Here is a 23754-nt window from a genome sequence, read left to right on the forward strand (position 1 = left end):
TAACATCTGAGTTTACTGCTTCCATATTATATGTTTTAGAAGAATGTTATTTCTAAATTAATCTTAATTTTGTGCTTTTTTAAAATATTGAGGGTCAGGGCCTATTGACTACTTAATTTTGGAAAGTGTTCCATAACAATTTGCCTTCTTTTTTTCATTTATCTTAGGTCATAATTTCCTTTCCTTTCTCCTCCACCTTCTCTCCTTTCTTTTTGCCACCAAAGAAATATTTTTTCTTTGTGTTTGAGTTTGAAGTTTTAGTATGGTTTAGTTTTTTTCTTATTTGGAAATTGTAATTTTGTTAATAATCTAGGTATGATTTTCTTGATCACGTTCATATCTGGTATTTATAGGTCATATTTCATTTCATTTTTCTACATTGAGCATCAATATTCTCCACAGTGAACATAGCATCTTCTAATCAGCTAAGGGAATGGTGGGCTTCAGGTGGCTCCAGAGCTCAGTAGTGGAATGACCTTGGTTTGCTAGTGGGTACTCATTCCATTACTCTGATGACTTGAGAATCGTTTTGCCTTTTGGATACCATCTTGAAATTGTTACTGGGGCCTCAGAGAAATTGTGGACCTCAAATCTTAGTATTCCTTAGCAAAGTATTATTTTGGAACTATTTTAAATACACACTGCCTTAATCCATGTATCTTTTTCCACCTTCCTTCCTCCCTACCCCCTGTCCCCATACAGTTACCTGAGAAGAAAGGAAAAGAAGCAAATACCGGTTTTGGTGGCCCCGTTGTTAGTTCTCTGTATCATGAAGAAATCATCAGGTAATTTTTCTTCTGGTATTGGGTAATAGGGATACATACATACATATATAGGTGTATTTATGTGTGTGCATAGTATATTGTTTGTGTGTATTTTTTTTAATCCTGAAAGCTTCTATTGTGAAGAACTTTTCTTAATGTGAAATGAAACCGATTTTGGTGGTATCTCTAGGAGGATAATAAATAGCAGGAAAGAATTTTTTTAGGTGTTTTATCTTTGAGATCAATAAGTGTCTGAATCATTGCCAGATAGTAACCTTTTCCACCATGTAAGTAGTTGTAGGGGCAAGTTTGTGTCTCACACAGTCTAAAGCTGTGGATTTTTGTTGTTTGATGTTGTTTTCCTCAAAATATCATCATTTCTTCGTGTGTGTGTATGTGTGCGTGTGTATTTGTGTTCATGTTTATTTACAATACTGATAAAAATGCCATTATCTTTCTTTTCTTTTTTCTTAGTTTTGGCTGTAATCTGAACTCAAGTATGTAAAGGGAGGGTAGTGATTCAGTCTCATAAAGCTTGTACAATTTCTAAAAATATTTATGTCCTTTTTTAGAAAACAAAGGTTTTTAATTTTTGTTGTCATTGTTAAATTACCATTTCTTTTAAAGATTAGAAATCTTCTTGAGTATAAAACGGTACACCAAGGAGAATATTGTGGAGAGTCCTCAGAAAGTTAAACAGAGAATTACTATATGATCCAACAATTCTACTTTTGATTTTATATCTAAAAGAATTGAAAACAGGATCTCAGAAGACCCATGTTTACACACCCACGTTGACAGCAGCACTATTCATAGCAGCCAAGAGGTGGGAGCTACCCGGATGCTCATGGGCAGTTGAATGGATAAACAAAATGTGGTCTATACATATAATAGAATATTATTCAGCCTCAAAAAGGCAGGAAATTCTGACACATACTATAGAACATGGATGAAGCTTGAGGACATTATGCTAAGTGAAATAAGCCATTCACAAAAAAATAAATACAATATGGTTCCTCTATATGGAAGTATCAAGAGTAGTCAGATTTGTAGAAACAAAAAGTAGAATGGTGGTTGTCAGGAGCTGGAGGCAGTAGGAAATGGGGAGTTGTTATTTAATGGGTAAGGAGCTTCAGTTTTCCAAGATGAAAAAGTTCTGGGGACCGGTTGCACAACAGTGTGAATAATACTTAACACTACTGAACTGTATACTTAGAAATGGTTAAGAAGGTAAATTTTATGTTATGTAGGGTTGTTTAACTACAGTTAAAGAAATTCTTCGTGATCATCTCATATTATTTAACTAGGATCTTAAATTTTATGTATAAAATGTCTTGATTAATCTTTTTCTTTCAGTACCATGTGAAAATCAGGAAAGGGATTTTGTCCTGCTTTAAAGTCATGTGGCACATTCTACTAAGATTTTTACCTTACAAACAAATTTAAATAAGAATCTCTAATGCTGTTACACTTTTTGAGTTACCTGAACTTTATTTTTCTTACTTATTCACATGAAATGAATGAGCAGTAATTTTTTTAAATTTTTAAAAAATGTTTTATTTATTTTTGAGACAGAGAGAGACAGAGCGTGAGCAGGGGAGGGGCAGAGAGAGAGACACACACAGAATCCGAAGCAGGCTCCAGGCTCTGAGCTGTCAGCACAGATCCTGAAGCGGGGCTCAAACTCACAAACCGCGAGATCATGACCCGAGCCGAAGTCGGACGCTTAACTGACTGAGCCACCCAGGTGCCCCGAATGAGCAGTAATTTTTAAGTGGAAAATTGGGTTCACCTAAATTTATTGAAGGGAAATATCTATCTTTATTGAATAAAGAGTAAATTGTACCAAATATGTATGCTGCACTCTTACAGAAGAGTTTGCTGACATTATCTCCCACATGAAGATGTAATGATAGGACTCCGGGGAAGCATTCTAGGAGGAAAGTTATTGCTTCCACTATGAATCAAAAACTTTAAAAGCTCATAGTTTCCCATTCCTGACCAGTCATTTGGTACTAAAGGTCCTATCTTGAATCTGTTTGCAGAGTAATCATATCATTGTTATAGATTAAATGTTTATTTGGGGTGGGATAGGGGAAGGCTGATGAGAATTGGAGGGGAAAAAGATACTTTTTAAGGCTGATTTGGAATACATTTGCCACTCTGATCCCTTTTTGGGACCCTGAGAACTCTGAGGAGCTCATACAGTTTTGAGGAAGCATAGTTTAAAAACTTTTTCAGAGTTAAACCCCCCCTTCCCCTCAGCCCTTATATAGTGGTTTACTTAATTTGTATATTCTGTCTTTAGAGTCTTCTAAAATTGGCATCTTAGAACTTTAATCCTACCAATCAAAATTTATTAAGTGTTTAAATCAAATCAGTAAAACCTTTAGAGTCATTTTTCTATATATTAAGAGGACAGGTTAGTCATTCCTTCTGTTTTCCTGTAAGTCCTTTATTCACACTTGTTATAGCATTTATCACGTTATAACACATTAAATAGAAGTTTTAAAAAGCCTACATCCTGGAGTGCCTGGATGGCTCAGTTGATGAAGTGTCAGACTTCGGCTCAGGTCATGATCTTGTGGCTCATGAATTCAGGCCCGCATCAGGCTCTGTGCTGGTGGCTCAGAGCCTGGAGCCTGCTTCAGATTCTGTGTCTCCCTCTCTCTCTCTCTGCCCCTCCCCTGCTCACGCTCTGTATCTCTCTCTCAACAATAAATAAACATTAAAAAAATAATAATAATAAAACCTTGTATCCTTTCTGCTGAATTTTTAGTTTTTGGAGGCCAAGGATCATATTTTATCCATTTCTGTGTTTTGAGTGTCTGAGGAAGTTCCCAAAACTTAGTAGGTTATCTAGTAAAAGTACCCAGAACTCAGGAGGTATCCATGGCTCTTCCTTCAGGGAGCTGATAATTCAGTGATTGTTGCTCACATAGAGTTAACCTAGTGTTCATATCATAAAGCAAAGAGTGCTGGTTTGGTTTTCTTGTGATAATACCCATACTCACTTATTTTCCTAGGCAGTTTTTAAAAATGTGTAAGCTATTTCCTTTCCTAGTTAGATTAAATTAAGATTATGTCTTGACTTTTTTTAAAAAAATCATTATACTTAACTTTCTAACAATATCAGTTGTCTATAAACAATAGTGATCTTTATTTTGTGTGCCAATTTCCTTAAGGGCTCCCAAAGCCTAGTACTTTTCCAAAAAACATTCTGAGTACAGTTTCTTTTGGAATGTCCAGTGACATGGCTGATTACAGTTAAACATTACTCCACTGGAAGTGAAAGTAAATATCTGGATAATTGGTGTATTTCTAAGACAGAATTAAACTATCCTGGAAGAGTTAACCTACCTGCTTATCCTCCACCCAGTTCCTAAGAAGTCACTCTTAGATTTAAATCAATATTTAGGATTTTGACCATGAGAAACAATAACAAAATAACACAGCTTATTTTCATAAAGTACAGATTTGAATTCATCTCCTCACACATTTATTATGAATCTGTCAGACAAACATTGTGGATATTTGTGCTTCCCATCTTCACTTTTGAATAGTATGTTCTTAGTATTTTTGGCATCTATAGTATGTTTAATAAATATTACTCCTTAATCCGGTGAAATATGAACCTCTGCTAGGGACAAAACTGATTAGTCTTGGCCTTATTTTTTTAAGTCATCTAAATTTTCATTCTCTTGGTGTGTATTTTGGAACGTATGATTAAGATATGAAACAGTAGGAAACATGAATGTGAACCACTGAAAGCCTTTTAACTGTTTCAGATGTTAATTTTGTCACTACTAACAGTGGAATCACAACACTTAGTCATTTTCTTGTAATCAAGTCATTTTACAATTGAACAGAATTCTACTATAACAAACAAGATCATGATAAAAATCATTCTAAACTGAAATGTTGATTATTTCAGTAACGGAGTAGAGGTGGTCCCTGTTGTTTCTGAAGTATAAAATGCAGTTGCAGCAATGAAAACCAGGCTGTTTGTTGGAGTTTGTGTAATCAAATTTTGCTTGTGCTTAGGTGACATATCTGGTATTTTATTTTTCCAAGAGGAAGTTGTGCTTTAACTAATTGCTAATTGCAGTTTCTTGGCAGAATCACACTCAACTGAAGTGAAAGTGACAGGTTTTAGAGTTTTAGAAATGTCAAATGGCAAACTTAGGTGAAAGGAAAAGTTTTCTTTTGTAGAACCATTTTTTTAAAAGCCACTAAAAAAGTATTTTGAAGGTCTGTTTTAGATACTTTAGTATATAAACCTCTAATTTTTTCCCCCATTTTTAAAGATCAGGAAAATCAGTATCTAATAAACTCACGTAATAAGGCTTGGGCTCCATTTTTGTGGCAGTTTTCCTGACTAATGTGTATTGTAGGTGATAAGTTAAAGGCCCATTTTCATTTTATTGTAAATGTTCTTGAGCCAAGGGCCACTGGGGCCAATTCTGAGCTTGCTCCTTGCCTGTTGTGGTTCTGACCCTTATTTCCACTCTGTCACAGAAAGTGACAATATCATGTCATAGATACAGATCTCTGTGTTAATATTCTAGAGCCCCGACACCAATTTTTCACTATGAAGCTGGTTAATTGTTCTGTAGTATAATGGAGAAGATACAGTGTGAGGCTAATTAAATACCAAAAATTATGAGGCCAGACTGCCAGCATTCAAATGTTGATTCCCTCAGTAGTTCTGTGACCTTGGACAAGTTACTTTATCTACAAAATAGGGGTAACTGTATTACCTTTCTCATATGACACTTATGTGAATTATTTGAATATGTATACATAGGCATCCTAGAATAGTACCTGGCACAAAATGAGTTACTATGTAACTTTTAACTTTTATTAACATTGTTATACTCAGCACAACCCCACAACAGGAACCGACAGCACAGGGCTCAGGTTATGAACTAAAAATCACATGTCAGCCTGGTTATAGAATTAGGTACAGGTTGTTTGCTTTTGCAAGAGAAAATGGAAAACAAGGAAGAAAGAGCCAGTGCTATTAGAATCTGTATTAGAGGGGCGCCTGGGTGGCGCAGTCGGTTAAGCGTCCGACTTCAGCCAGGTCACGATCTCGCGGTCCGGGAGTTCGAGCCCCACGTCAGGCTCTGGGCTGATGGCTCAGAGCCTGGAGCCTGTTTCCGATTCTATGTCTCCCTCTCTCTCTGCCCCTCCCCCGTTCATGCTCTGTCTCTCTCTGTCACAAAAATAAATAAACGTTGAAAAAAAAAAAAAGAATCTGTATTAGAACTATAGAAACAGGAGAGTAACAAATCTTTTAACTCAAAGACAGTTGCTCTAGACTTGAGATCAGTTGTGTTTCATTTATACTGCAGATGGGCATAAAAAGCTCTGATTAATAAGCATAGGGCTTTGCAAAGAGTCAAATGCTTCTGCACTACATATACTGACTCACTTAATAAGAAATCACTTTTGGTGACTTGTATACTTAGAAGGTTTTATCTAGAAGATGGCACATAAACTGAGAAATTAGGGCAGGAATTAAAAATACAATAAATGAAGCATGTACAGTGTCCATTCTACCCTGCAATAAGATTTGGTCCTCCTTGTTATATTTTGTACTTTGATGCTATGTAATCTATCAGAATTTTATTAATCCCACTTAGACAGGCAGCCATCTGGACCTTCTCTAAGCAAGACCAGACCAGTATACAACCAAAATGATTGATGGGCTCTGGAATTGATTAGTTGTTCTGTGAGACAAATGAACTGTTTTGGCAGAAAATACCAGAGGTCACTGCTGTGGTCAGACACAAAAGCCTGTAGAATTTTAAAGAGATGCTTTCATCATTGACTTAGAAAGTTAAAAATTTTAAACAGTAATGGATTTTGAAAATATTTAAGAATTATCTTTTTATTGGCTGCTCTTTAGTTCTGAATATAAAGTGGAATAATATAAATATAATTCACAATAAAAGTGATTATACTTTAATTTTGTATTTGTGATGAAAATATGAACTGGAATGATAGTCGTATAGAGGCCTATCACTTACACATAAATTGTACTCTAAAATTTTCCTGAAAGAGGTGTGATTGGAGAAAAAGCTACAACATACATTGTTTTATTTTTAAGTGATTTATAAAATCAGATGGTATAAAACTCCATTCAGTTATGTATTCAGCTTCACATTGTTAGATAGCAATCTGTTTGAACAAATCTATGTAAGACTCCAAAGCTTTAAGAGAATGTGTTACATATTTGTACTTTAAAATTTGAATATTTGGATTTTTTTGCTTTCAGTTGGCTAAGTCTTTCTGGGATACTGCTGTCCCATTGACACCACTGTCCTTAGCACCAAAAAGATTATCCTGCTTCCTTACATCTGTTTGGCTGGTAGTAGTGAAAACCTTCCCTGTTTCACTGTGTTGCCCATGATCAACATTGTGTTAACACTTTGGTGATAGGTGATAAATTGGATGACATATGTCTTGTTACATTCTGGTTATTCTTTGAGGACTACACAAGTGTGTATAGGCAAGTGGGCAACTCCCCCTTGAGAATCTGACTGCTCAGAATGAACTTGAGTTATGGATTTATTCAGCCTGTAAAACCTCAGCTGGCATAAATAATTGAGAAAGCAAAGGTTTTTCTGTGGTGCATACCTCAGGGACTCATGGCTCCCTTCCTCCTCTCTACCCTCCTTTCTTATGAAAATGATCCCAGTTGCACTCCTAGATAATAACACACCAAGCAATTAAAAGCCATGGGTGGCTGGAGAGAGGAGAAAAGGTTTAGTTAATGAGCTTTTCCTCTTCCAGTGCCCAGGAGAGCCTTAGGAATGACAAGGCGATTAAAGCGAAGAGATAATTATAGATTATGTGAAAATGGGTCCCTTGAGACAAGCAGGTCTTGCCATAAACAGTAACTGTTGTAAGAGTCTCCTGGCTCTCATATTCACCCTTTTCTTACGTGCTTAATTTAGCTCCTGTGTGCTCAGTGTCCTGATGCCAACCAAGCATCTAGGCAGATCCACCTGTTTGTAGATCAACAGCCCTTTCTGAACAAGAGGTCATTCCTCAACTAAAACCATCATCTTCTCCTCTCTCCTTTTCTTTTTTCTTTATTCTTCCCCCTCTTCCTTTTCCTCACTTTGTTGTCTCTTTTCTCTCTGCTCCTCTAATCTTATCCATATCCTTATATAGTACTTGTGAAATGGTAGACACTTAGACTTGTTTACAAAGTTTAGTGTGTGTGTGTATGCACTATAAAGATGCATATAGTTACGGGTTTATTGTATCCATTATAATAAAAAGTAGTATATGTATTACACATAATATAAATAAATGTTTTCTGCTATTTAAATGCTTTAGAGACATAAAGATATTTTAAAATGTTAGAGATGTTAGCATTGTGAAATAGTCATCTTCTTAATTATCATTTAATTATTGTCACCTATTCTGTCAATACTGAAAGCAAGCAATTTTGGTTCATTACATTGCCTTTTGATTTATAAGAACTTTGCTGATTGCATTGTATACAGTAATAAATGGTGTTTATTAAAGTTGGAATTCTGTGTGAAAAGGACATTGTTATATTATATGATTTTATTTATAAATTTTACCCAATATAAAATTTTATATATGTATTAGGTAAGTATTTTACCAGTATTTTATGTAAAATATGTCATTTCTAGGTCTCTTATGTCACACTGGTCTACTGTCTCCTTTATCCCTTACTATATCAAAAATTCTGTTTCCTCCTGTTCAAAATAATTCAGATCCACCTAGTTTTCATTATCGCCACCATCCTGCCTTTTGCAATACTGTCACTAAACAGTCATCGTCTCTTGGCCAGGACACTGCAGAATGGTTTGAGAACTAGATTCCTTTTTCCTTTCCTGCCTCCTCCCCAGATTTATAACTCATATCATTGTGTCACTCTCCTACTTGAAGCCCTTTTAATGGTTTCTTATAGCGCTTAGGATAAAGTCTAATATTCTTTAACATGTCTTACAGGGCCCTTCATCATCTCATCTGATGCCAGTTTCCCCCCCCCCCCCACCCCCATACTGACTCTACTCCACGTACATTGGCGTATTTTTATTTCCTTGGAGGTCTAATTAAAATTTGTTAGATGAATTGATTGATAGTGTTATATAAAGGTATATGAGAAATGACCCCAGTGTACAACATGTGTTAAAACCTTAAGGTAATAATATCAGCTAACATTTATGGACCACTAATTATGTGCTAGTTACTATACTACATGTGTTATATATATTATTTCAGTTAATCTTCAGAATGATCCTTTAAGCTGTAGGTATTGATATCCCTATTTTACAGATGAAGAAACTTAGACTCAGAAAAGTTAGGTTACTTGACCAAGGTCACGTGGTTTGCACTCTGCTGTTGCTACAGTATACTGCCTCTGAGATGGTTGAGGAATCCTTGTGTTCTGCAATTAGTGAAATTAATTTTGATAGTTGTTATTATACGAACAGAGTGAATATCTTCAATTTAAACTTTTAAAGCCCTTTTCTGTTTGTTTTTTAAGATGTGCTTTACCAGTAAAATTATATCATCATTATACTGATGATGTTTCTTTTGGATTCATTGACGTTATTGATTTTAGACTTACTGTAATGTTTGAGAATGTAACTCAGCTCTATAGAGCCTGTTAGCCAAGGATTCTATAGATGTTTCTGATGTGGCCACTGGTTTTCCAGGATTTGATCAGAATTAAAATAAATTTTTGCATATGGACATTTGAAGTATCAGAAATTTTAATCAACTATTTTAGAGTTAAGTAGGTTTTTAAGAGGTAGAAATGCATTTTTAGTAACTAGTGTCTATAAATCATGGCTAGATAACTTTTCCAGAATAAGAGGTTATCTTCAAGAAGTACCTGGGACATTGATCTTTCCTTTGTCATTGCTTCCTTGAAAAAATGTGAGGAAAATACATTAACAGCATATTAACAACTTAAATAAGATAACAGATAGAACTTTTTATTTAAGGCTTTTTAAGAATTTTCTAGACCTACCAATAAGTATGCTATAATATAACCCTGTCGAAAATATTTATTATTTGGTGAAGAAGATATTGTCATTACCACATAACAGGAAGGGGGAAAACTAACTGGTTATGTACTATAACTGTGTGAAAGTAATTGCAGATACAGTAGCAGTCTGAGTGGGAGGATTGTGATTCAGTATCTATAAGTTCTTTCATCATTCACCTGTCCTTTTGGCACTGTGTATTTTGAACCTACCTATTTTATTGACTCTAAAACACCACTGGTTTAAATACCATTAAGAAAAAATGCCACTAATTAATTGTAAGAGTCTACAGATAATAAGATTCATCAGAAATGTTAAAATATGAAAAAATTTGTGTTTTTTGTTTTTGTTTTTTTTTTGAGAGATCTTGCAAGCAGGGGAGAGGGACAGAGGGAGGGAGGGAGAAGATCCCAGGCAGGCTCCATGCCCAGCATGGAACCCAATGTGGGGCTTGATCCCACAACCCCAAGATCATGACCTGAGCTAAAATCAAGAGTTGGATGCTCAAATGACCAAGCCACCCAGGCACCCCATTATTTGTGTTTTAGAATCAATGAAATATGGCAGCTTTAACAAAGAGTTTCTCAGTGTCTTTTTGCCATCTAGGATTTCAGAAATTATTTTAAGAACAACACTGCAAACAACAAAAACCCCACTTTTGTAAGTGTCTTGATCTGAATGCTAGGTTTCTTGAGCTTAGTTATTGCTCCAGCATTGTTTGCCTCCTCTAGGGCATATGACCAAGGTATTTCAGAGAGGATGTACTATTTACAAGATTTTATCTGGAGGACCATAGTATAGACTCTCATTTATGGTCTTTGTAAGATTGATACTCGAAAACAGTGTTTTACGATGAAATTAACATCCAAAATTTTAATTAGATATTAATTAAAAGTGGGATTTTTGATGTGTTAAATATGACAGCTCTGACTACTATTTAATTCTTGAGATAGGAGCTGACTTTACCAATTTTCTTCTCCCAGATAAGTCTTTCACCAGCTTTGCTAAAAACCTTTGAGTAAGAACAGATTTTTTCTTTCAAGAGAGAAGCAACTATAAACAAAGTTAAGATATGCTTGTATTAATTTTTTTATATTTGTAAATTAAAACATTCTTTTTTTAAGAATACAGAGTATCTTAATTTCTATGTAGATATTTTATCTCAGTTTCTAAAGTATTGATAGTTTAGTCATATCAAAGGTTATGTTTAGATATATATGAAATAAAGGTTGTACATTTACATATAAAATACAAAGGTTATATAAAAAAGAATTAGCATTAGACTCTGGGCTTTGTATTTAGCCTACAATAATAGAATGTTGATAATTTAGTCAGTGAGATCAGTAAGATGACGTAATTATTTACTAAAGTTATATTTGGACAGAATAGCAAGTCTTTACCTTTCAAATTGAGAACTTCTGGCCATATACTTGTCAAGTGAATTAAGAACTTAAATTCCTACAAAGAAGGTAGTATTCAGCAACAGCACTACTAAATTTTGTAAGACAGGGAGCAGGCTTTCATCCTAGAAAGACTGGCTCCTAAGGAACTTCACAGTGTGTTTTTAGTGAATTTATGTCCATTCTTCAATCTCAAAGATCTAAAAAAAAGACGCGTAGGTGAGCAGACTCTCAGAGACAGAGTAGTATAATAAAATTCATCTGAAACTGAGGTGTAAACTAAAAAAGGCTTATTTATTTACCAAAGGCTGTGTCTTTGTAGTGATCCAAGTGTTTAGATACCCTGGGTACCCTCTAAGTATTCAGGAACCCAGACAGACAGATTAATAGGCGACCATTTGTGAATATGTAAATAGGTGAACCATTTTAAGAGTTGCTTTAACCAAGGTTCTAATGAAGCCTCTTGAACAAACTGTCTCCCAGCAGAGAAATAACTCAGGATTTTTTTCCCCCTCAAATTAATTGTTTCTTTTGGTCCGAGTTCAAAATTGGCTTCACTTTTCCCCTCCTATGGTTTATTGCTAACCATACCTCCTACTGAGGATAGTTGCCTTTTCAGGTTGGTTGGTTTGTTTTAGATATGCTAAGGTTAGTGTCTGACTCCAGTAGCTCTTTGGGTCTATATCTGGTATCTAATTTATCTCTCAACACTCTTGAGCGCTTTTTGTTGTTGATGCTTTTCCTTTTCTTTCTGTTCTTTGGAATATTCTTTCTGTTCTTCAGTAACCCAGCTGGCTGGCTGGTCAGTTCATCTTCCAGAGAGATAGGCTGTAACGTCAACTCTTCTGTAGTGCTTTATTTGATCATCCTTAGTGGATTAGCCCACTCCTTATTTCAGGCCTCTACTTTATAGAATATTGGGCTAATTTGACACTCAAAACAACTTTTTGCTATTGTAGTCCCTAAGAGAATTTTGGAAGACTATGTTCTCCTTTAGAATTTTATGATAACATCTAAAATTCTTATTTAAAAGTTTAAGTGTATTACAAAGGGCACAATTTCTGGTGTTTTGTAAATAATGGATTTTATAAGAAGAGATTTTATTTTGAAAGAGAGTGCAAGCTTGTGAGTGGAGGAGGGGCAAGGGGAAGGGAGAGAGAGAATCTTAAGCAGGCTCCACACTCAGTGCAGAACCTGACACAGAGCTCTATCTATCTCACAACCATAAGATCATGACCTGAGCTGAAACCAAGAATCAGACACTTAACCAACTGAACCATGTAAGCACCCTGTGCAAATAATGAAATTTTAAAGTAAATAGATCACTCTTTTAGGTGAATCTAAATACTATAATGATAATCCATTTTTAAAAAGTTTTGCTTTGTTTTTTTGAGAGAGAGAGCAAGAGTGGTGGAGGGGCAGAGGGAGAGGGAAAGAAAGAATCCTAAGCAGGCTGCACCGCCCATTGTGGAGCCTGTCCCAGGACTATGTCTCACAACTGCAAGATCATGACCTGAGCTGAAATGAAGAGTTGATACTCAACTGACTGAGCCACCCAGGTGCCCCTATAATCCGTTTTTTAAAGTACATGAGCATGCTACCATTGAGAGGAGCTGGGAAATGGTACGCAAGATCTCTCTGTATTATTTCTTATATTGCATGTGAATCTTCAATTGTCTCAAAATAAAAAGTTTAATTAAAATTCTGATCTTGATTTAAAAATACATGAATAGGGTCTTTAACAGAAATTTTATGTCATTCCTTTTTCTCCTTTAATTCTACTTCTCCCACACAATTGTATTTTAAAGTAATACATTTTTATGTAATCTTATTGCACTATCATAATTCTCTGTAACAAAAATATGTATATAAGTTGGACTTTTTAAAAATGTAATTTTCTTTGACCCAGAACTGTGCATTAAATCTTTTCCCATTTGAGTTATCACTTTAATTCTTCCTTTTTTTGTTTTTAATGTTTTGTTTTATTTTTGAGAGAGCATGTGCATGAGAGCAGGAGAGAGGCAGAGAGAGAGGGGACAGAGGATTCAAAGGGGGCTCTGTGCTGACAGCAGAGAGCCCAACATGGGGCTCGAACTCACAAACTGTGAGATCATGACCTGAGCTGAAGTCAGATGCTTAACCGACTGAGCCACCCAGGTGCCCCATCATTGTAATTATTCCTACACAGCTGATCAACATACATCATAAATATTATTAAAAAATTATTAAACATAAGTAAACTTTAATCGAAAATAGGTCTTAATGAGGTGGGTGAAGCTTTTAAAAATAGTTTTAACACAAAATATTACTTTTTATTAAAATGAGACAGAGATCAGCATCGTCTGTTTTTAGCTTTGTTTATTTCAGCCCTTCCATTCTCTAACCTTAGCTATAGAATGTTTCCCAACGCCAATTTTTCACCAGAATTGTCCCTTTATTTAGTACCAAGGAAGGTTTTCTATCTTGGGCTAATACAACCTACGTCTGATTTTTTCCCCTAAACCTTTTCCAGTATATTAGTTAAACAGAGTATTTCTAAGCAAAAGAGTAACAGGCTTAATTAATAGTCATTGCTAAGTCTTAGCAAAGTCTTTTGGTTATACTTCTTACAAGTATACCATACTAAGGAGAGAGGTATATGCCTTTCTTATATAAACTAGGAGGGGTGTGATCAGAGCAGAGGGAATTTTGAGAAGGAGAATGGTGATAAAATATTTACCACAGTAGTTTCTTCAGGTAGATCAGTTAAGGAAAAAAAAAATGCATTTTTTCCAAGTTTGAGCTGTAAATTGATTCACTTAAAATTTTTCTTTTCTTTTTTAGCTTAAAATTTTCATACCTGCATATCCCTTTATTTATTTTATTGTTTAAATTTTTTTATTTTATTTTAGTGAGAGAGTGTGAAGGGGAGAGGGACGGGGGGGTGGGGTGGGGAGAGAGAGAGAATCTCAAGCAGGCTCCATGCTCAGCTCAGAGCCCAACATGGGGCTTGGTCCCATGATCCTGGGATCATGATCTGAGCCAAAATCAAGAGTTGGACACTCAACCAGCTGAGCCACCCCAGCGTCCCAATTACCTGCATATTCCTGTAAAGGTCTTTATGTGCCTCCACAGAGCATACAGGTCCACATTCCTTAGTTTGAGGATTAGTGACATTTGTTTATTTATATTTGTGTGGGTACTGGCTTACTCTGTGTTTTCCTTCTTTAAATAATTTTTCATTGCCTATTTTTATCTGATTGTGAGTTGCTTAATATATAAATTGAATTGAATATTTATTGAATGTATCTAGGAAATAGATATCTGAGCTAGTCCCATAAATGTGTTTTTTTAATTCTATAGAATAGGTGAAATAGTAGCTAATGGACTTTAGGTGGCCTGTTATGAGACCTGTTTGAAGTATTCTTTGTTTGTTTATTTTTGAGAGAGAGCATGTGCGAGAGTGGGGGAGGGGGGGAGAGAGAGAGAGAAAAGAAGAAGGAGGAGGAGGGGGGAGGAGGAGGAAGGAGGAAGGAGGAAGGAGGAAGGAGGAAGGGAGGGAGGGAATCCCAAGCAGGCTCCATGCTGTCAGTGCAGAACCCATTGGGAGGCTCAATCTCACAAGCTGTGAGATCATGACCTGAGCCGAAATCAAGAGTCGGACACTTAACTGACTGAGCCACTCAGGCACCCCTGAAATATTCTTTTGGTAGGAAAATGCAATCTTTGTAGAAAGTGGTACAGATAATATTTTTATGAGTGTGCAAAGATCTGTTCTTCCTATAATTGATGAAAGACAACCATACTTAAACACCATTCCTCTTTCCATAAGGGTGTGTTCTCATATTTCAAAAGAATTTCAGAGAAAACCAGTGACTTTTCTTCCCTTCAGATACACAATTGTGTATTCTGTCAATTTCCAAAAATGTGGAGTAGAGAGAGACATTCTGTCTTTTGCTAGGGGTATTGGGATATCTTTGAGGGTAGCATCTTGGCCATAACTCATGCTTATCCATAGAGAATGGATATGGTCATGTTATCACTCATATTCAGCAAAGAGAGGAAGATAGCTGGCCAAGAATTATGAGAGAAAGGAAGATAAAGTGAGAAGATGTGGAAGAGAACTAACATTTATTTAGGCTCTACTGTATTTGGTAATGGCTGAGTTCATTTGCACGTTTTATTTAAAGTAAGTGTGTTTATAGAGGAAAAGATTGCCCATGGAATACTTTATTAACAGGGAAATGTAGAGGGGAAAAGAGAATTTGATTTGTAAACTGTACGTAATCTTGCTGACAAGAAAAGAGATGTGGAAAGTTGTTGCTCCAGATGTTTCTTCATTTGGGACACTAGGTGGTGACATTGTATAAAGACAGCTTGGTTGCTGGCATGGAAGAGAGTCAAAACTTGGAGCAGGGAGAACTGTATTAGCAACTAAGCCCAAGAGTGTCAATTTTCTTTTTTATCTTAGTCACTTAACTTTGTAATACATTTGTGGTGATTTTACTAAATTTCTTTTTCATATTTAATTTGCATTGTGTATTCTACCCATAAGTATTTTTTAAGTCCTTTATGTGCCCGACATACTTTGTGGTGATAACAGATGATAAACTGGTATTCAGATAAAAAAAAAATGTTCCTGCCCTCCAAAACATTCACATATCAAAACAAAATAATTTATGTAAGTGCTACATATAGTAAATATTGAAAATGTAAAATGAGTAAAATAAAATTTTAAATAAGTTTGTACTATATTTACTCTTTTACTGCTTATGGCCTAAGTATACATACACATTTGGGATTCAGGAAGAGAGACCTCATAGATTCAGAAAATCCTCTCATCTATGAATAACCCTTATGCGTTACTGGGTATGGGTAACTTACATCCCAGGGATCTTCCTTACTTTCCTTTCTGTTCCTCACCACTAACTTTCCATTATTTCCAAGTTCAAAACAACTAGGGAATAGTGTATTTTTTGTTATGACTTCAAATGATACAGTCCTTTCTCTCATAAAGTTGCTGCCTCTTGAATTAGAGTGCTCTGTCTTATTGGATTGGAGGAAAACAGGTCCCTCTTATTCCCAAGTCAGAATTCTTAATATGCTTTTTCATAGAAACAGTGGTTTGTTTGTGTGTGATAAATATAGCTGAAGTGGTATTATATGCAGCCTTAATTTTAAAAATCATACTTCTCCTTTCTGGGGTTTTGGCCTCAGACTTAGCTATTTTCTTTCAGAAAAAGTGATCTGGAAAAGCGTTTTCTCTTCTGTAAAATGGACATTTTTGAGAGACCATACGTTCTTTTTCTTCCTGGAAATCTACCTCTTTTTCTCCAGCTTAAAGCAGGCTGTTTCCCCTGTGTACTCGTATAAGCCTTTTTAAAGATCCATTTTTATTTTACGTTAATTGTATATGGATTTTATCATCCTAACTGTATTGAATGTAAAGTTTCTTGTTCATCTGTTACTAAACGGAATCTTGCCCAGTGCCTTTGCATGTAGTAGGTGCCCAGTTAAATACATCACTTGCATAAGGAAAGCTTAGATGGTTAATGCTAAAGTAGTGTGTTTTAAGTTAATTACCTCTGAGTGGAAATAACTTTTTATAGGGTATAAGGTATTTAAATTGGCTTTTAAGATAGGAAGACTCCTATGGCCAAGTGCTTGCATTAGTGATGAATAGAAGCTATGGCCCTGCAGGTTGTAAAACATATTAGTATAATTTTTGAAATTCATCTTGCATTCTTTTATGCCTGTCCAGAATGTGTAGTCCACATATAGAACAGTTTCATGGATAATATTCCAAATTACTGGTCCTTTTGAGAATTACTGATTTTTTGAGACTCTCATTGATGCTATCCCTTACCCCCACATACACACAGCACGCTCAGAAAAATGCACACACATTTACACAATTCTGTATACTGTTTCAGAGAACTCCTAGCTCTCATGTTAACTTCTACATTAGGTTGTAGAATAGACTAGCTGGCTAGTCTAGATGTAGCTCAATACAATAGAAAAACATACCATATACAAAATCAGCTGATCTGAGTGAGTTCTAGCTCTTGTTCTACCTTCAATAAATGTGATGCCATTTGGCAGGTCATATAGTTTCTCCTTACCTGTTTCTTTTTTGTGTGAAGTTGTTGGATAAGAGTGAATGAATTTAGTCGATCAGTATACTTAGAAGAGCACTTGTACATAGTATGCTTCCCAGTTTTTGTTCCTAGTCTTTGTTTCTAATATCTCATAAAAGATTGTGAATTTTGTGATGTTTTAATTATCTTTTCCTTAGGAAAATTGCTTTTTGTCTTTCCTTTAAGAAAATTACATTAGTGTGTGTGTGTGAGTGTGTGTTTGCATGAACTTGAGTAGCAGCAATCAGCTTATTCTGTTATCCTGTAAGAAAAGTAATAAGCTGTGTCCTGATTTTTTAAAACCTCTGTATAGACAATAGTAACCTTGTTACTGCAGTGCTACTACTGAAAATTCTGAGTCAGGAAATTTGTGCCTGTCAGTATGTAAAAAGGAACTGGGGAGAGGAAGAGCGCTGAGAAAAATGTACTAAAGTGTCATATCATTGTATTAGTGTAACTTGTTAAAGCAGATGAAACTTTTCCCTGTAATTATAGTTGCTAACAACTTTAGAGATGGGATATATTATGTCTTATGGAAAATCCATTATTGTTCATGTAAAATTCTTCATGAAAACAGAAATTCCATTGATGTTTGTCAGCAGTAAACAAGTTATGTTAAAAATATGTAACTTTTATGAATTACCTAGTAAAACACTTTTTATTTTTACTCTAATTAGGGAAGAAGACAAAAACATATTTGATTACTGCAGGGAAAACAACATTGACCATATAACCAAAGTCATCAAATCGAAAAATATGGATGTGAATATGAAAGATGAAGAGGTATGGAAAACATGCCTTGTTAATTTTTTTTTTATCCCTGCTGTTCTGCCCCAGTGTTTTTTTTCGAAATGGCTTATGAACTACAACTCAAAATACAGTGTAAGATTGTATCAGAATATTTATGTGAGATAGTGTCACTCAGTTAAGATGCTTTCTATGTATGTGTCCATCATCTTTCTGTTGATGTTGTATAAGTTACTAGCTGAAGCTTGGTGCAGTCAAGTAACTTGTTTCTTCACAATAAAGGGAGAGACTGTTAACTTAATAAGTGAAATCTATAGATTATATAAAAATATTTTTAAATAGTTTTCACATCTTCTATCATCACAACTTCTATCATTGTACTTTTTTTATTTAAAGATTTAAAAGACTTTTTTTTTAATTTAATGTTTGTTTATTTTTAGTATATGTGCTGCCGAAGTGAGCACTAATGTTTGTTTATTTTTGAGACAGAGAGAGACAGAGCATGAATGGGGGAGGGTCAGAGAGAGAGGGAGACATAGAATCCGAAGCAGGCGCCAGGCTCTGAGCTGTCCGCACAGAGCCCAACGCAGGGCTCAAACTCATGGACTGTGAGATCATGACCTGAGCTGAAGTCGGACACTTAAACAATGGAGCCACCCGGGCACCCCTAAAGATTTTTTTTTAATGTTTATTTATTTGGAAGCAGAGAAATAGGGAGACACAGAATCTGAAGCAGCTCCAGGCTCTGAGCTGTCAGCACAGAGACTAGCGTGGGGCTCGAACTCGCAAACCGTGAGATCATGACCTGAGCTGAAGTCAGATGCTTAACCAACTGAGCCACACAGACGCCCCACTGTCATTGCATTTTGACCAAGTATATTGTCCTTTGCTCAGTAAATATATTTCTAGAATACTGTGTGTCAGAATTTTGGTAAATCCATTCATTTAAATGTGAGCCCGCTACTTAAAGGGAGTCTGTACTAAATTATTTTGTAAAATATATTACTTTTTAATTTATTTGGTTTGTGAATAAAACTGTTGACATACAGAGCTTAAACTGTCCCTGAGTTACAGTTGTTAAAATAGGGAATAAAATTTACTAATTCAGTTTTAATCATTTTACTTGCTCTTTGATAATGCAGTGTAAAATGATTGAAATGACCGAAAGGTGGTGATTGTTAGGAGGTGCTTCTTGCAGTGATCATAGATAATGTGAGGAGTAGATAAATAATCAATGTATGTATTAATTGAGAGCTCTTTATACAGGTTAGGCCTTATTTTTACCTCATTTTCAGGCGATATCTTTCCTGTAATACATATTGTCAATGACATCTGGAACTGAAAATATAAGACTATAATTCTGCAGTAAAGGGGGACCAGTAACAGTTGTGTTCTCCCCTAAGTAATGAAACAAACAGCTAAGAGAGATGTGGGTGGAGAAAAGTAGATTGTGAAATAATAAAACCAGGTCGGTTTTTTTTTAGGCTTTGTTTTTTTTATGTCTATTTTTGAGAGAGAGGGCCTGCATGTCCACACGTGTGTGAGCAGGGGAGGGGCAGAGAGAGAGGGGGAGAGAGAATCCCAAGCAGGCTCTGTACTGTCCGCGCAGAGCCCGACATGGGGCTCAATCCTACCAACTGTAAGATCATGACCTGAGCCGAAATTAAGAGTCAGACACTTAACCAACTGAGGCACCCAGGTGCCCCTAAAACCAGGTCTTTTGATTCCCACTAGGATGGGTTTTTTTGCCTTTCTGGATTAGACTACATTTTTGTCCCACTATATCAGGTGTGACTGCTTTCCTTGATTTTATTGTTTTTTATTTTTGTACTTGTGAGTTAAGATTTTTATAAAATCAGCATAGGGGCACTTGTACCCCAATGTTCATAGCAGCACTCTCAACAGTAGCCAAATTATGGAAAGAGCCTAAATGTCCATCAACTGATGAATGGATAAAGAAATTGTGGTTTATATACACAATGGAATACTACGTGGCAATGAGAAAAAATGAAATATGGCCTTTTGTAGCAACGTGGATGGAACTGGAGAGTGTGATGCTAAGTGAAATAAGCCATACAGAGAAAGACAGATACCATATGGTTTCACTCTTATGTGGATCCTGAGAAACTTAACAGGAACCCATGGGGGAGGGCAAGGAAAAAAAAAAAAAAAAGAGGTTAGAGTGGGAGAGAGCCAAAGCATAAGAGACTGTTAAAAACTGAGAACAAACTGAGGGTTGATGGGGGGTGGGAGGGAGGGGAGGGTGGGTGATGGGTATTGAGGAGGGCACCTTTTGGGATGAGCACTGGGTGTTGTATGGAAACCAATTTGACAATAAATTTCATATATTAAAAAAAAAAGATTTTTATAAAATTAATACATGCAGGTAGTTCAAAGAAAATTAGTACTATAAGTCTTATAACAAAAAAACGTATTCCTTTGCTTGCACCCTTCTCACATTGATTCTAGCTCCCTTGAGGCAAAAACTTTCAATTCTTTTAGTTGTTTCTTTTGCAACTTACCTGCATAATTCTAAATAATATACTTATATCTCTTGACATTATTGATTTTCCTCTATGTTTTATTAGGATTTAGCTGTTTTACTCATATTCCCCACTCCTTCTCTCCCCACCCTCCTAACCAACTATATCACAACTTTTAGTTTCAGCTTTCTGATTGCATCTCTATAGAATCAATGTTAAAATATTATTTTATAATTGTAATATAGCTATAAAGTAATTATGTTGTTATTACTATGTAAATTATGTTCATTGCTGAGCCATAGGTGGTACTGTATGTACTAGTCAGCTTTTGCTGTTAGCCAGATTTCAGTGGCTAATAACTACATTTATTTCTTGCTCATATTTCAAAAGAGTTTGGGATCAGTCCAGGCTCAGCTGGGTTTGCTAGCCTTATTTGGGTTCAGTTCATCTTAATTCAGCTGTCTTCTCATTCTCATACTGAGATCCAGTCTTAGTGGATAAACACTATCTGGGGCAGAACTAAAGGCAGACAGAATCAGACCCCACGCATACATTTAAAACTTCCGCGTGGGAGTAGCATGTGTCACATCTACTCACATTCCTTCAGCCAAAGCAAGTCATGAGGCCAAACTCCAAGTCTGTATGGTAGAAAGCCTATTCTGATTATGGTGCAATGGTGGGAAGGAAATGAATAATTATAAATTATGAATAATGCAGTCTATATACCATGGCACAGCATTCTGTTTTTCGTAAGGCTAATAGTTGCTTCTTTTTTGTTTTTTGTGTTATATCTTCTGTGTTTCTATCATTAATTCTTTCCTCAAATTGCCCAAAAGAGGTCTTCTCTGCAGATGTGCAAACACATCAGGTAATCAATCCCATATTGTTTTAGTGGTAGCCCTTCTGGAACTCTCCTTTCTTCTTTAATCTCCATTGGTTGCTCTCTAGGCCTGTTGCATAGATGTCATCCTGGAATGATGCTTTACCACTGTCCTGGGAATTCTCTTCCCTTCTCTCCTGGATTCTTCTGTTTTCTGGATCCTGGGTCTTTATCTTTTATTGTTTACTTCCTTGTTTGGATGAAGTGTCTCCTTCAGTAGCTTCCTTTTTTATTTGGTTCACAGTTTTGATGGCGCATTTCTTTCAGTAGCTTCTTGAGAAAGATAAATATTTTGACATCTTCCTTGTTGAAAATGTTTTATCAGAGTTTTTGGCATATTCCACTCAATATGCTCAATAAATATTTGATGAACTAATGAATGATTCAGTGAATAATTAGAAGCAGTATAATTGTGGTGAGCTAGACTACATGGGTTCAAGTCTTGGCACTATCATTTCCTAGCTATGTGACTTTTGTCACGTTTATTCTGTGTCTCAGTTTCCTAATGTGTAAAATGGGGATTGTGATGGTACCTGTGTTAGCGTTGTTTTGAGGATTATGTTAATGTGTATAAAGTACTTAAACAATACTGGACACACATAACAAACTGTTATCTGTTAGATCAATGAAAAATAAGAAAACAAAAGTTTTTATTTTGCCTTCACTTATTGCTTCTTCTCTCTTCTCGTTTTCTTTATGTAGATCCAAGTTATTATTTTCCTTCTCTCTAAAGAACTTCTTTTAACATTTTTCCAAAGTCTGCTGACAACAAATTCCCTCAATTTTTGTTTGCCTTCATTTTTGAAGGAGAATTTCTCAGGATACATAATTCTAGGTTGGTGGAGCTTTTTTTTCAAAACACTTAAAATATTTCACTCCACTCTCTTATTGTCTGCATGGTTTCTGAGGAGGAATCAGATGTAATTCTTATCTTTGTTCATTTATAAGTAAGGATTTTTTTCCTCTGACTTCTTTTAGTATTTTTCTTTGTCTTTGACTTTTTATGATTTGAAAATAATGTGTCTAGGTGTAGGTTTTTTGACATATATATATATATATATATAACATGTATATATACATGTATATATATATTACATGTGTATATACATGTATATATATATATATTACATGTATATACACATGTAATATATATACATATTTTCGTTTATTTTTATTTATCATGAGAGAGAGAAAGTGAGAGCAGGGGAGGGGCAGAGAGTGAGAAGCCCAAACAGCCTCCTCACCATCATTGCCTAACCTGACACAGGGCTTGAACCTGTGAACCATGAGATCATGACCTGAGCCGAAGTCAGATGCTTAACTGACTGAGCCACCCGTGCGCCCCTGACCTTCCTGGATCTGTGGCTTGGTGTGCAGCATTCATTTGCAGGAAATCGTCATTGTTTTATATTCTTCTTCTGTGCCTTTTGTTTCTTCTCCTTCTGGTGTCCCCATTATGTATACGTCACACCTCTTGTAGTTTTTACACAGTACTTGGATATTCTATTCTGTTTTTTTTTTCAGTCTTTGTTCTCTTTGCTTTTCAGTTTTTTAGGATTCTGTTGGATATATCTTCTAGCTCAGAGATTCTTTCCTTAGCTGTATTCAGGCCACTAGTAAGCCCATCAAAGGCATTCTTTATTTCTGTTACTATTTTTTTTTAATCTCTAGCATTTCTTTTTGTTCTTCTTTAGGATTTCTATCTCCTGGCTTACATTGTCCATCTGTTCTTGCACGCTGTCCATTTTATCTGTTAGAGTTTTTAGCATATTAATCATAGTTTTAAATTCTTAGCCTGATAATTCCAGTATCTTTGCCATGTTTGGTTCCACTAATTGCTGTCTTTGAATTGTGTTTTTTGCCCTTTGGTATGCTTTGTAATTTTTACTGATAGCTATACATCATATACCAGGTAAAGGGAACTTTTTAAAATAGTCCTTTAGTAATGTGGTGGCAAGGCGTGGGGGAGGGGAAGGGCTCTGTTGTCCTATGATTAGGTCTCAGTCTTTAATGAGTCCGTGCGTCTGGACTGTGAATCCCAACAAGTGTTTCTTTTTTTCCTCCCTGCTTAGGTGGAATAGGATGGCTAGAGTGGGCTAGATTTGAGTATTTCTCTTACTCCAGGTCAGTTGGCTCTGATAATACCCCAGCAAGTTAGACACTAGTTAACTAGTTTTCCCTGAAGGCAGGCCTTGTTAAGAACGGAGTGCTCTGGCATATTTTAGAAGCATTCATTTCCCCCTCCAGAAGTGGGAGGGGAGTTTTCTTTGAAAGTTACTTTGGGAACCTGGCCAAGCTCCCGGAGGTAAATCTCACAAAGATT

General features: G+C 35.7%; 1 protein-coding gene across 2 annotated transcripts in view; it reads left to right on the forward strand.

Moving 5' to 3' along the window:
- ACBD6 (acyl-CoA binding domain containing 6) overlaps nt 1-23754 on the forward strand; it is a 205634-nt gene that overhangs the window by 69321 nt on the left and 112559 nt on the right. For both annotated transcript variants that reach the window (XM_030302222.1, XM_030302221.1), the window contains exons 4-5: nt 703-785; nt 17999-18104. In XM_030302222.1, the coding sequence (XP_030158082.1) occupies nt 703-785; nt 17999-18104 (189 nt within the window). The remainder of the gene's footprint in view (nt 1-702; nt 786-17998; nt 18105-23754) is intronic.

This window comes from Lynx canadensis, chromosome F1, assembly GCF_007474595.2.
Source record: "Lynx canadensis isolate LIC74 chromosome F1, mLynCan4.pri.v2, whole genome shotgun sequence".
Taxonomy (NCBI): domain Eukaryota; kingdom Metazoa; phylum Chordata; class Mammalia; order Carnivora; family Felidae; genus Lynx; species Lynx canadensis.